This window comes from Phyllobates terribilis, unplaced genomic scaffold (genome assembly GCF_046119375.1).
Source record: "Phyllobates terribilis strain yellow unplaced genomic scaffold, ASM4611937v1 Scaffold_11__3_contigs__length_659146591, whole genome shotgun sequence".
Lineage (NCBI taxonomy): Eukaryota > Metazoa > Chordata > Amphibia > Anura > Dendrobatidae > Phyllobates > Phyllobates terribilis.
Genome location: NW_027362771.1, coordinates 428504879 through 428519884, shown reverse-complemented (window position 1 = coordinate 428519884; position 15006 = coordinate 428504879). Strand labels below are relative to the sequence as shown.

Here is a 15006-nt window from a genome sequence, read left to right as displayed (position 1 = left end):
CAATATAAAGTGCAAGCAAGCAAGCAGTATGGTATTGCAGCCTGGGGGTGGGTGGGTGGCAGGCTGCATACTTGCGCTTGCATTGCAAGGAATGGGAGAGGTACAATTGAACACTGCCCTGGGACAAGGACTTGAATGGGGATAGTTGCAAGTCTGCAACGACAGGTGCAGGGTGGGAGGCATCTTCGCATGTACCATGAACAGGGGTTTGGCATGCACACACTACAGCGGAATAGGCTCTCCTTCCCACTAAATGCACTGGGGAGGGCACAGGTAATGTTTTGGTATACGCGCTTAATCTTATGTATAAGGCACACCAGGACAAATAGGGGCGGCTGGGGACTGAGTATGGATACCTCGCTGCCGAAGCAGCCATGAGGTAGTGGCCAGCTTCGGCCTCCTCCAAACTAAAAGGCCCCATTTCAAGTGCAAGCTAGCAGTATGGAATTGCAGTCTGGGGGTGGGTGGGTGGCAGGCTGCACACTTACACTTGCATTAAAAGAAAACATAGCAGATGCTAACTTCTGTCATCATCATCATGCTCCTCACCTTGGCACTCTCAACTCCACTGATGGAGAAGTCAGGGCCCACCGGAGGAGTCTGGTTCTGTGGTGGGCTCGTCCAATGCTGCCTAAAGCAGGCTGGGCAAAGAAAAGTGTGTGGGGGGGATGTTCCAAGGAGAAATAGGGGCGGCTGGGGACTGTTTATGGACACCCGGCTGCCCCCAGGCGGCTGGGGACCGTGTGTGGACACCCGGCCGCGGGGCGGCTGGGGACCGAGTATGGATTCCAGACTGCCGGGGGTGCCACCGCAAAAATGCTCGAGTCTCCAATAGACTAACATTGGGCTCGTTGCTCGGGTCGAGCACCCGAGTATCACGGCGAGCTCGGCCCGAGCTTCGAGCACCCGAGCATTTTAGTGCTCGCTCAACACTACTCATTACTAACCCCTGTTACAATCCCTGTCAACTTCGTTTAATATATATACATACATAAATTATGTATAGCTATTTGACTGCCCTCATTTTGTGACTCTGCGCGTTGCATTCTGACACCTGCTTTACATTCACCCGAAGGTGACGGTGGGAAAGTGAAATTACTGTCGCAAGAAGTGGATAATGATGAGGCACAATGTCAGGAGAACCAGGGTGCGGAAGTGGAAGACGAAGCGGTGGACGTTGAAGTCACTAACCCAACCTGGCCAGGGGACATGTAGAGTGAGGACAGCAGCACACAGGGGAAGGAAGGTGTGGCACCACAACAGACAGGAAAAAGCAGTGTGGTGGCCACAGACACAAGGCTTGGCAACTGCTCCCCAGAACACCAACAAGACGGAAGTTGCCAGTACAACTGTTAGGTTTTCCTGAGTCTTTTTTAAAGGCTGTTCAGATAAACCTAAAAAGGCCATTTGCAACATCTGCCAGGTCAGGATCAGCAAGAGCACCAAAACTACCAGCCTGACCACCACCAGCATGCTCAGGCACATGACAGCAAAGCACCCGACTAGCTGGGCCAAACACCAAGGTCCAGAAACGGTGTCTGCGGGTGACACCACTGCCTCTTCCGCTGTTGTGTGTGCACGTCGATTCCCTGTCCATGGCGCATGCGAAGGTGCCTCCCACCCTGCACCTGTCATTGCAGACTTGCAACCACCACCGTCCACATCCTTGTCCCTTCACAGCGTTCAGTTGTCCCTACCACAGTCCTTGGAATGCAAGCAAGTATGCAGCCAACCACCCACCCACAGGCCGCAATACTAAACTGCCACATTTCTGGACTGCTTGCTTGCACTTGAAATGCTGCCTTTTAGGCTCATGGAGGCGGAAGCTTTCCATAACCTCATGGCGGTCGCCGGGTGTCCATACTCTGTCCCCACCCGCCACTATTTGTCCCAGCATCGTCTCCGCCTTCCACAAGTGCGGGTCCTAGAACATTACCCGTGCCCTCCCCAGTGCACTTAAGTGGGAAGGGCCACCTAACCACAAGCAAGTGGACAAGTGAATGTGGCCAGGGACGGTACATCTCACCGACGCATTCCACTGGGTTAATTTTGTGGAAGCCAAGACCCAGTGGGACCCTGGGATGGAGCACGTCCTCCCGACGCAGAGTATTGCGGGCCCTGGGTCAATCAAGCTTCAACACAATGTTCAGAAGGTAGACAGCAGCAGTGGTCGGTCTCCTAGACAATGAGCAAATTATTCATGATGAGGCCATGCATCTCCATCTCCTTAGCTTTTTGTTACTTGGAATGCAAGCGCAAGTATGCAGCAAGCCACCCACCCACAGGACGCAATACTAAACTGTCACATTTCTGGACTGCTTGCACTTGAAATGTTGCCTTTTAGGTTCATGGAGGCGGAAGCTTTCCACAACCTCATGGCGGCTGCCGGGTGTCCATACTCGGTCCCCAGCCGCTACTATTTCTCCCGGTATCGTCTCCGCTTTCCACAAGCGCGGGTCCCAGAACCTTACCCGTGCCCTCCCCAGTTCACTTAAGTGGGAAGGACCACCTAACCACAAACAAGTGGACAAGTGAATGTGGCCAGGGACGGTACATCTCACTGACGCATTCCACTGGGTTAATATTGTGGAAGCTGAGACCCAGTGGGACCCTGGGACGGAACACGTCCTCCCGACACAGAGGATTGTGGGCCCTGAGTCATTCAGGGTTGCCTCTACATTCTACAGCTCCTGCACCACCTCCTCCTCCTATTCATCCTCCATTTCCATCAATTGATTCATTTTTTCAGGACATATTCCAGATTATTTACTTAAACTTCGTGTGTGCCAATAACAATAAGCAGGACTGTATACTTAGGCGACAAACCGCACACCGTTGCAGAGTTGTTGAAAGCTGTATCAGAGAACCTGGTGGCGGCTCTGAAACTAGTCAAGCTCGCACACGTACCATGCCTGGCCCATGTGCTCAACTTAGTGCTTCTGCAGTTTCTCAAAATCTACCCGGATCGGCCAGAGCGGCTTGTGAAAGTACGCTGCGTGTGTGCCTATTTCAGAAAGTCAGCTACAGCTTCCGCCACCCTGGCAGGGCTTCAGCAGCGTTTGTAGTTTCCAGCTCACCGACCGTTTTGTGATGTGACTACGCATTGGAAATCAACATTGCAGATGTTTGGAATGATTTTGAGCAGCAGAGAGCAGTTGTTGAGTACCAGCTTCAACACGTCCATCAGCATTCAGGTCAGCCTCCGCACATAAGAGCTGATGAGTGGGCATGGATGTCTGACATCTGTTGTGCCATCCTCCAAAACTTTGAGGACTCTACCAAGATGGTGAGCAGCGATGATGCCATAATTAGCATCACCATCCCGCTTCTCTGTCTACTGAAACGGTCGCTGCTCACAATTAAAGAGGAGGCATTGCAGGCGGAGCAAGGAACTATATAGGGTGATGCTACTCAGCCCAGCCTCATCTCATCTCAATGCGGATTGGGTGATAATGAGGAGGCGGAGGAGGAAGAGATCATAGACAGTCGTACTCTTGGTGAGAACAGGGAAGTCTTGGCTGTTGGCAGTCTGACACACAAGGCCAACTTTTTGTTCCGCTGCCTTTACCGTGACCATCGCATTGTACGCATTTTGGGCATTACAGAAAACTGGCACGGCACAAGAGAATTCTTGTAGACGGAGGTGTGAGGTCCTGATTAAGGAGGATGTCAGTCTTAGATCAGTTACAGAATGGAGGGCACGGGAGGGGTGATGATACACAGAAATGAGGGATGAGATATAGGCCGGTGCATAACTGTGGACAGCTTGGTGAGTGAGAGAGATAAGTTTGTATTGTATTCTGTAGTGATTGTTTAACCTAACCAGTGCAATGACTGGCACAGGGTAGGGGCTTCGGTGAAGCGGCTTGATAGAAATACGACCCTGGCTGCTGCATTCAGAAGGGATTAGAGAGGAGAAAGTTTGTTTAGTGAGAGTGTAGCGCCCCGAGGGCTCGGCCGCTACAGGGGTATTGCACCTCTGCCAGAGGTGTGATATTCCACTCCCGGGTGAGGATGGAGTATGGACCAGGGCTCAGTTAGCTGCATACAGCACACACACCTCATTTCCGAGGGACAGCTCAACGGTGCTCCCACTAGACAGAAGTGCAGGCACGACCGACTATGTCCCTGGCTGGAGTGGGGAGGGGGGTGGAATACCCAGTGCTGTAGGGGCAGATAGGGGTTGGTTCCTGAGCGTAGGCAGGAGCTCATTGGTTGCTGGTCACCTGGGCTCATGGTCAGAGGGAGATATAAAAGGTGGGCACCATCTTAGCTCTGGGGAAGTTCAGTCTGTTCAGTCAGTGAGAGGAGAAGACCGGGAGTGGAGGCTCTGTAGGAGCTCCACTCAGGAGCAGGCCTAGAGAGAGGCCGAGGAAGAGAGAGTGGGAGAGAGAGAGGAGGTGAAAGGGAGCTGTGATTAAGTCTCATCCCAGCTCCACGAGAAAGGAACAGGAAGGAACAGAAAAGGAGAAGAAGAGACAGAGAAACAGAAGGGCTCAGGAACAAGAAGGTGGAAGGGACCCTAAGAACCCACGAGAATACAGGGTGAAGGGTCAGGCAGATTAAGGGTGCCGGATCCCAAGTTAGTGGAGGAGAAACTACCCTCAGCCAAAGACCGGACGTCGTGATCATTTATTGGTGCGACACCTCATCAAACCTGCTAGGAAGGCACCATAAAGGACAGCGGAGAACGGGGCCCACGTTTACCCGCACAAGTCCGCGGCAGCTGGACAAAAGTGGGTCACTGGTGAGGCAGGCCAGAGAAAGGAAAGAAGGGGGTCCTGTGCCATATTCCTGAGCTGCCTGGGAGTTGACTGACCCCCTCACCTGGTGGACGCAGCACGGCTCGGGCGGTCACTACCTGTACAGAAGTGACCCGGAGTACCTGAACTGTGAATAAAAGACATTGGACTGCAGTACGTTGTCTGTGTGCTCTTTCGCTCTTCCAGCACTAACGGTACTGGGACTCCCACCACCATCACTCCCACCATCCACTACACTGCCCTGGGGACGCACTCTTCCCGTGGGGAGTCACACCATCCCAGCTGCATACATCATCGGCCCGAGCGGTCTGTCCTGCAGCGGCGGTTCCTAATAACCGCAATCCACGGGTGGCGTAGTCGGACATTATCTAAAACATCTAAAAGACTGCCACTGGTCTGACCACCCTGAGCCACGGGACCGGGTCGCCACTACTACCCCCATCGTCTCCCTATTGCCCGGTTCCGAGTGCCCCACGGCTCAGGGGGCGAGTCAAGAGACCGATTAGAAGTGAGTTGCAGTAGTGAATAAGAGCGACAGTAAGAGTTTTTGCAGTATCAAAGGTGAGAAAAGGTCGAATTCTGGAGATGTTTTTAAGGTGCAGGTGACATGAGCAAGTGAGTGATTTTCCACGTTGAATAAAGGAAAGTTGTGTGTCAAATATGACTCCAAGACAACAGGCGTGCTGAGTCGGAGTTATGGTGGCACCACCTAAAGCAAATTGCAAAGTCAGGTATAGTTAGGTTAGTAGAGGCAGGAAACCGAAGGAGTTCATTTTTGGAGATATTAAGTTCAGGCTCTTGTTGAAGAATTATAAGAAAAAAAAAATTCCCATCTGACAACGCTGGCGGCTGAGGTCACAGTCAGACAGTTCATTGGACAACCAAGGAGTACAAGCGAGGGCGATACAAACCAGATGCGGTAGAGGCAGGAGAACGTTTTCAAAGGTCTGGGACAGTTTCTCAGACCCTCTCAGCGCCCAGCGGTCGGCGGTTGCGTGACCTGTCACATGACTAAATGACATCATGAAAGGTCCTTTCACACCACTGCGAGCCGTACTAGAGACCGGACGCAGCAAAGAAAAGACTGCGGGCCATCAAAAGGTGAGTATAATGGTTCTTTTTTTAGTTTTTACCATTTTTAATCTTTTTTTTAACTAACTTGGTCACACTATATAAAATCCATGCTGTTTGCATGGATTTATATAGTGTGATCAAGTTGTCAAGCACTTTTCCAAGTGATACTAAAATTGCTTGGAAAAGTGCTTGATAACCCAAATACAGAAATGCATGCAAAAACGCTTGACAAACGCTTCTACCTGGCAGGAAAAACGCATGTAAAATCCGCATGCGTTTTTCCTTCCAGGGAGATGCGGAAAAAATCTGCAGCATTTCTGCATCGTGGGCACTTGGCCAAACAGTCTATAAGGGATGGGTGAGGATATAGTAGGTGAGGGTACAGCTGGTCGTGCAGCAGTATGGTGGAGTGAGGGTTACTGCAGGTTGTAGGCTTGTCGGAAGAGGTGGGTCTTCAGCTTCCTTTTAAAGGTTTCAACAGTAGGCGATAGTCTGATATGTTGGAGTACAGAGTTCAAGAGTAGAAGGGATGCACGGGAAAAATCTTCTATGCAATTGTGGGAAGAGGCGATAAGACGGGAGTAGAGAAGGAGATCTTGTGAGGATCGGAGGTTGCTTGCAGGTATGTACTAGGTCACAGATATATGGAGGAGACAGGTTGTGGATGGCTTTGCATGTCATGGTTACGGTTTTGAACTGAAGTCTCTGGCCAATGGAGAGCCAGTGAAGGGATTTTATAGATTGTAATCTTATAGATTGCCGGAGCCAGTCCACAGTGAAAAAAAAAGCAGCCATAGAGTGTCTGGGAACCTTCCCACAGACTTTTCTTAGCCAGGGCTGCTTCTCTGCAATGTTGGACGGGCTCACCAGAGAACCAGAGACTCCTCCGGGGGGCCCTCGCTTCTCCTTCAGCAGAGTTCATAGTGCAAACTTTGCAAGTCATGATGATGATAGAGGCCACCATCTCCTTAGCTTGCTGCTGGTACTTTTCTGTGGGAAACAGATTGCCTCCAACCAGCCTGAAATATTTCCAGTGGTTTTTGTATTGGCACCCAGTGCCAGAAGCGAAGCCATCCACAGCTTACTTCTCAGGAATTTTATTTGGTAGACTAAGTGGCTCACCAAATACATTAGTTTCTCACATAGGAGCTGTAGATACTGAGTGGCAGTAGGTGCAAGTTTCTACAGCATGTTAGATATCAGAGGGAGAACAGAGAGGGCAGCACAGTGGCTTGCACTGAAGCCTTGCAGCACTGGGGTCCTGGGTTCAAATCCCACCAAGGACAACATCTGCAAGGATTTTGTATGTTCTCCCGGTGTTTGCGTGGGTTTCCCCCTCAGTAAAAAAGCAGCCATAGAGTGTCCAGGAACCTTCACACAGACTTTTCTTAGCCAGGGCTGCTTCTCGCCAGGGTTGGACGGGCCCACCAGTGAATCCTCGGGTGGGCCCTGGCTTCTCCATCAGGAGAGTTCATGATAGAGTAAACTTTGCGCAGGGCGGGGGAGAAAGGTGGGCCCTCAGAATCAATCCTCTTGTGGGCCCAATGTTTTTCAGTCTGACACTGCTTCTCGGTGAGAGTTGTATTTCACCACAGCCATATTCTTTAGCTTGATGAAAGGACTGGCATAGAGGGAAACTGTATCTACACTGGTTGTCATTTCTCCGCCACCAGGTTCCGCCCATTGTCACACACGACCATGCCTGGCTGTATGTTCAGTGTTGAGAGCCACAGATCAGGCTGCTGTGATACAGCTTTCAACAACTCTGCAGCGGTGGGCGGTTTGTCACCTAAGCATATTATCTTCAGCACAGCCTGTTGCTGCTTGGCCAAGGCAGTGCTGCATTGCTTCCAGCTTGTGACTGATGTGGTCATTTTGGTGATGGAGGCCAAACAAGAAGAGGAGGAGGAGTTCCAGGAGCTGAACAATGTGATTACATTGAGGTTACATTGGCAAGTCTGGTTTTTATACTAAAGAAAGATCCTACTGTGTGTTTATTTATTTATTTATTTTTTTACGCCTTTTCAAATGTGTGTTGGAGTTTGTCCTAATTTTTGGCAGCCCTTGAAATTGCGACACACTCCTTAATAATGGGGAAGGACAATTCAAATAGTTTCTATATTCTAGAATATTAACTGTCTTATCTGAAATTCTTTTACGGGTGAGGTATCGCAGTATGGATAGCGTATTACATCGATCCAGCCAGGTATTATTGCCTTATACTGCGTGCTGCTGGTGCTGCCCAAAAAAATTTAAAATCTATTCTATTCCCTATCGATAACTCTGTTAGATGCATTTACAATAGGCACAGGTGCTGCTAGGTTGTATCATCACCAGCTACAGATGAGTGTTCATTCAGGTCGCATAAATGTCTCCCACAGTCCATAACTTTATTTTTTTTTTATTTCTTTGACCTTATATACAAGTCATTACCCTGGAAAGAATGTTTCTTAACATTTTTTCCATTTTAGCTTGTTTTTTTTTGTCAGTCCGTAAAAGTGGCGTAATACTCTGACAACATTGTTCACAGATATGCTATTTGTCAGCTGCCAACTGTGAATAGGTTTGAACCCACAGCTGCAATACTTTAAATGGAGTGTAATATTTGACACTCTCACAAAAATTGCTGGATTATTAGGGCAGTCATATGGGATAACGTCTGATGGCCACTGTTTCAGGCAGTCGCCTAATAGTATGGTATTTGTCAGCGACCAAGTGTCAATTGGTCCAACAAAACACAGGTGGCTGACTTTAATTGGAGTGGAATATTTGGCAAGCTCCACAAAATTTCTGTATTATTACTGCAGTCATATGAATCACGTGCGTCTGATCATTGAAAAAAGTTCCTCTGCTTCCACTATACAGTAATATGAATAAAGCTAAAAAAACTGGCTAAATTCTGTGAACAAGTAAATGGAGCCATAAAATGGTGTATACTGACACACGGCTACAATCTATAAATGCAGGATAATATTTTCCATGTTCACTACAAATGGCTGCATTTGAATCGCAGTTATATGTGATACGTCTGACAGAGAACCATGTTTTTAAATAGCAGACCTGTAGTTTACTAATACTATTCTTCAGAGACCTAGTGTGAATAACTTGACCGACACACTGCAACGAAATGGAAGGCAGAAATGGCTGATTTTGGAACGCTGTTATATGTGATAAGTCTGACGGAGAAATTGTGTACTCTGGATTGCTTTTAAGCAAATAATCAGGATTAAGATAAAAAAAAAAATAGCTCTGGTCCCTGATACCTGTGGCTATATCTATGGATCTCTGTAATAGCAGGACCAGTCAGAATGTGCAATGGACCCTCTTGTGCTGTATCATGCACTGCAGTTTGTCACATACCCTGCCTGCCTTGCTTCTTAAGCAAATAACCAGGATTAAGATAAAAAAAAAATTAGCCCTGGCCCCTGATACCTGGGGCTATGTCTACAAATATCTGTAATAGCAGCAGTCAGAACATGCAATGGACCCTCTTGTGCTGTATCATACACTGCCTGCCTGCTTAACTCCTGCTCTCACCACTGAATATATGCAGCTGGATTAGCTGTTAGTTCAGATGGATTATATATATATATATATATATATATATATATATATATATATATATATATATATATATATATATATATGTTGTGGAATACCTATACTAACTATAAACAAGCAAATCTCTCCCTGACTCAGCAGCAGCTCTCCCTGCTCTACCTGTTTCCGGAGTGACTGTGATGAGCATGGCGGCAACAGGTCTTGTATAGACCTGATGACGGTGTGCGGCCAGCCAATTACTGTAATGCCCACAACTAACATGGCTACAGCATTACAGTGCATGGCAAGCAATCCCTGCATGCTCATTGGCTCTCTAAAGAGCGCCAAACATGCAGGGCGGGGACCCGAGCTCCTGCCCGAGCAACCCGGAAATACTCGCCGAGCTCCGAGCTTATCGAGCAGGGTGATGCTCGGGCGAGTACCGAGTAGTGGCGAGCACGTTCGCTCATCACTAGTTGGCGCTACTAATGTTAGCAATTAAGTTAATGGAGTAATATATGAATATCAATCTCATTGTTTAAGTCAGACCTGGATGAAGCCCTTGGCAGCGTTGCCCTTTTTACTGTCTGGCTGTATCCTCCGCCTGTAATGTAAAAAAAATATTTCAGCTCACCTGGGTCAGCCTGCTCAGTCCACTTTCTCATGAGGTATGGTGCTCGGATTGTAAAGATCCCCGTCTGGGAGACATTAGGCAGTGATGAAGAGGTAGTTATCCAGCAACTCGTGAAAGTGACTTAAAAAATAGCCTTTATTTTGAAAAAATTAAAACCATGAGACCATGGTGCAAATAAAAGCGTACAGAGGCTTACGCATTTCGGATACGTAGATCCTTATTCATAGCATAATACAATGTTGAAATGGAAAAACTTTTAAGACATATGGAGAAAGTAGCCGCCCACCTACATCACCTGTTCAGAAGCTCAATTACACATGAGTCCAGAGTCTCAGAAACTCAGTTTTAACCCTAAATTAACTGACTGTTTCTATTTTAAAGGGAAAAAAAAAAATTGGAAAGTCGCCAAACAATTGCAAACTCCATAAATATAACTCGCTAAATATAAGTCACATAATATCAACCTAGAAACAGATAGTTATAATGAATATAGCAGGAAATCAGCTAGTGTAAAATAGTGCAGGTGGAAATAACCAGAATATTAATACAAATACATTAATTCATTTCTCATATTTAAACCTGTTGGATATCTAGTATTTAATTTCAAAATCCACTGGGCTTCTTTTTTCCGTAATAATTTAACCCTGTCCCCACCACGATGAGATATAGGGACAGTTTCCAATGCACTTACACGTAAGCAGCCGATATTACCTCAATGTTCATGCAAAAAATGCCTGGAGGCTCCTGACAAACTACGGGTAGTGGGATTTAGGACATCGTATATGTGTTCTGACAAACGTTTTCTCAAAGTGCGGCTTGTGGACCCAACATACTGTTTATTACACTTTGTACAGAAAATCACATAAACACAATGATTACTGCTGCAGTTCATAAATGTCACTAGATGGTATGTTTGTCCCTCATTATTAATTACCGATTTGTTGTTATTGATCATATACGGACACAAGCCACATAGCCTTTGTCCACACCTAAATGAGCCTTTTGTGGACAGCCAAGAGTTCCCCCTCTTTCTATGTTCGTTATTTATAAATTCACTAGGAGAAATAATGTTCCCCACTGTGCATGACCTCTTTGGAGGTGCTTTTATTTGCACCATGGTCTCATGGTTTTAATTTTTTCAAAATAAAGGCTATTTTTTAAGTCACTTTCACGAGTTGCTGGATAACTACCTCTTCATCCTCCGCCTGGTATGTAATAAAGAAATAGTTTTTAGCCACAGCGTGTGAGTGACACAGTTTTTTTTCTCTGTTCCAATTCTTTAAAAATAACTTAAAAAAATGAAAATAGTTGGTATCGCCACATCTGTAAAAGTCCGTGCTATCAATTGAAAATTAATTAACCCTTATGATGCATACATGCCATAAACAGAAAAATAATCAAAATGCCTGAATTGCAGTTCTGTTGTTCACCCAGCTCCCTAAAAAAATGCAATAAAAAGCTGAAAATCTAAAAACTTTTGAAAAATCGTATTTTATACCATTAAAAATTATTTTTTTAATTAAAATATTAATACTTTACATTTTTTCAATTGTTATTTTTTATGACATATTCCCTTTAAACAAATAAAAATGTATTGGGTTTGATAAAGTTACTGTACGGATAGTGAAAAATTTCCGATGCAGCTATGGCCTTTAAATATCTAGTAAATCTATAGTTAAATGTGTGTGTTGCCATGAATTTTGGTTTAGCTGTGGCTGCAGATATCACCTACTCTATTACAAAGACCTGCAAAAATCAAAAAGACCTTCACGACAGATAATGCTTGTTATGGATGTGAAAATGTCAGGAATTGTCAGGGATGTGTGATGAATTTTACAAGACACAATAAATTCACTTACTTTGTTCTGCACACATGTAAATGCGGCATAACTTTCCCACATACAGCTGTTGTGATAACTCTTGTCTTTCTCATGCTTTCCAGGCGCTTTCAATACTCAACAACATCACTTCAAAATCAAATGTAAGTAGTTATTGGAGGCAAAAGATACTTTTTTATATATATTTATATCCAGTGCTAAGGATTTCTATCTCCCCCATCTCATCTGCAGGCTCCTTTGACCATCATATATGTGCACATGTGGACCACCATCTATTCTTTGTAATTGTGTAATTTTGTAGATTTAATGGGAAACTACAATTATGTAAGACATTTCCACTGTAATTTTATTCTGGTAATAAAGACTGCCTGACAAAAAAAATATTTTAGTTCATTTTTGATGTTAGGGAATGCCCAGTCAAATGTGATCTTTATCTTTCTGAACTAAAGTCAACTGATGGGCTATACTGGATCTTTGAGGCTGAGACCCATCTGTCTGCAGAAGTGTTTGTGGTGTCTCCTAATGAAGTGGCAAAGTATAAGAAGAGGAGTGGCTAGCAGAAGAATTGTTTAATTACCCTGTTGTTCTTATTGAAATGACCACTTTTGATTCAATAAACTGAGGCTCATTTGATGGGGAATGCAAAAACTAACATAACTGCAAAGTACTTTATTTGCTCAAGATGATGTCTTCAGTTAAAAAATAAATCACTATACAGGGTGGTCCAAAAGTAGGTGGCCAGAAAATAACATTTATTTTGATTTATATATAAAATTATATTTACTAACACAAGCATAACATTGACAATTAAATTTTATTCTGAACAATAATACAAAAGCCCTTAAATTTTATCAACGCAGGTGCTCAAACTATTTTCTATTACAATTTGCACAGCTTTGAAGTTTGCCTCTTACGCTTCGACAAACTTTTTTGCACAAGTCTCTTTGGGTATTAATTTCTCTAAATGCATCTCTTATGTAATTTTTCAAATCGCTGACACTTTTTCGTTTTTGACTATAAACTTTGTGAGGAATGAAAAGTGGAATCTGATTGGTTGCTAAGGGCAACTGAGCCAGTTTCACTTTACACCATGTTTGATAAAACTCCCCCTTCATAACCTTATTACACTTTCTGTCCACCTACTTTTGGACCACCCTGTATAATCTACATTTACACCTCCATGTGAATTTTACCAGGTGTGAGAAATGTATTGTTTTTTATTTCCTCAGGTGTCATTCTACATAGTTACATATACAGTTACATAGTTCTATAGGTTGAAAAAAGACTTGGGTCCATCAAGTTCAACTTTTCTCAAACCAGTTCTACATTCTCTCTCGCTAGATTATTTATAACCCACAATGCCATTTGTTGTGAGAAAAGCATCCCGCCCTTTTTTAATGTCTTCCATAACTACCTCTTGTGATAGGGCATTCCACAGTCTGACTGCTCTGACTGTAAAGAACCCTTTCCTATTTAACTGCCGGAATCACCTTTGAGATCTTCTCTGAGACATCTTTTTCTAAGCTAAACAAGGTCAACTTTTCCAACCTCTCATCATATGAGAGCCATTCCATCCCTTGTAATAGTCTAGTTGCCCACCTTGGAATTGACTATTATTGACTCTGATTCTAGTTGTATCACTTTTAGCTAATCTGTTTTATTCACTGAAGAGATGTATTTGTTCCCAAGCCAATAAAAAGACCTATTGAAGTTTTTTTATTCAAATTATATTCAAATTGATCACTAAGCAATGCATTCCTGAGACATGGAAGCAAAATGGAAGCAAATCAGAAGCCTTCCAATTTGCATTGGTGATTTATGAATCACCACTGACCTGTATGGTCGAGTCCAGAATTAGGCGACGGCCCCACTATCAGTATTTGGTCAATATTCGGTCAATATTTTTTCTCAGGAGTGGGAGCCAAAACCAGGTGAGGAATAATAGGAGAAAAAGTATGATAGAAACAAGTCACCAATTCTGCATTTGACTCGCCCCCTGGGCCGTGGGGTACCTGGAACCGGGCCTTCTGGTGTACGGTGCTGATGGGGGTAGTAGTGGCAACCCAGTCCCGTGGCTCAGGGTGGTCAGACCAATGTTGTGGCAGTCTATTTATAGATTTGTGAATATCTGACTACGCCACCCGTGGATTGCGGTCAGGGATAACTGCCGCTGTGAGGCAGACCGCTGAGGCTGGTGTTGGTGTGCAGCACAGGGGTAGGATAACTCCCCACGGGAAGAGTGTAGCCTCAGGGCAGTGTAATTGGATGCTGGGGGTGATGGTGCAGGCGCAGCAGAAATCACACAGAGTCCAATGATGCAGTCCAGGGTCTTTAACTCACAGTTGTTATCCAAGTCACTTCTGTCAGCAAGGACTGCCCGAGCTGTGCTGCGTCCACCAGGTGAGGAGCTCGGTCAACCCCCAGGCGATTCAGGAGTATGGCACAGGACCCCCTTCTGTCCTTTCTCTGGCCTCTCGTGCCCCACCGGTGTCCTGACTTCTGTCCAGCTACCGCGGACCGTGTCGGGTAAGCGTTGGCCTTCACTTCCCGCTATCCTATATGGTGCCTTCCTAGCAGGTTTAGCAGGGGGTCGCACCAATAAATGGTCACAACCTCCGGTTCTTGGCTGAGGGTAGATTCGCCTCCACCAAGTAAGGGATCCGGTACTTTTCCACAGCCTGACCCTTCCACCCGGTATCATGGGGTATGCAACGGTTACTGACCGTTCTGCACTCTTAGGGTCCCTTCTGCCTTCTTGTTTCTGGAGCCCTTCCACTCCTCTGTCTCTTCTCCTTCCTTCCTTCTCCTTCTTCTCTTCTCTTCTCTGGCCCCGGCCTTCTCTCTAGGCCTGCCTCGTGGAGCTGAGCTCAGGCTGAGCCGCGGCTCCCTGTCAGCTCTCTCTTCCTTCCGCTCTGACTGAACTACTCCTCTCCACTCCACTCCTTGACTTAAGATGGCTCCCACCATTTATCTGCTTCTCTGTGTCTGAGCTCAGGTGACCTGCACCCAATGAGCTCCTTCCTGTGCTCCAGAAACCGTCCCCTTTCTGCTCCTACACCACTGGGTTCTCTCCCCCCTTCCCACTCCAGCCAGAGACATGGTCAGTTGTGCCCGCAGCTGGGAGCACCGTCGAGCTGTCCCCCGGAAATGGGGAGTG

The 15006-nt window shown here is 45.9% G+C and overlaps 1 protein-coding gene across 1 annotated transcript in view; it reads left to right on the top strand.

Annotated features, from left to right (window-relative positions):
* The window catches only part of STRC (stereocilin), a 109474-nt gene that overhangs the window by 46780 nt on the left and 47688 nt on the right, over positions 1–15006 (top strand). Inside the window, exons 11-12 of the mRNA XM_073654728.1 lie at positions 11954–11992; positions 12299–12384. Of these exons, the coding sequence (XP_073510829.1) occupies positions 11954–11992; positions 12299–12384 (125 nt within the window). The remainder of the gene's footprint in view (positions 1–11953; positions 11993–12298; positions 12385–15006) is intronic.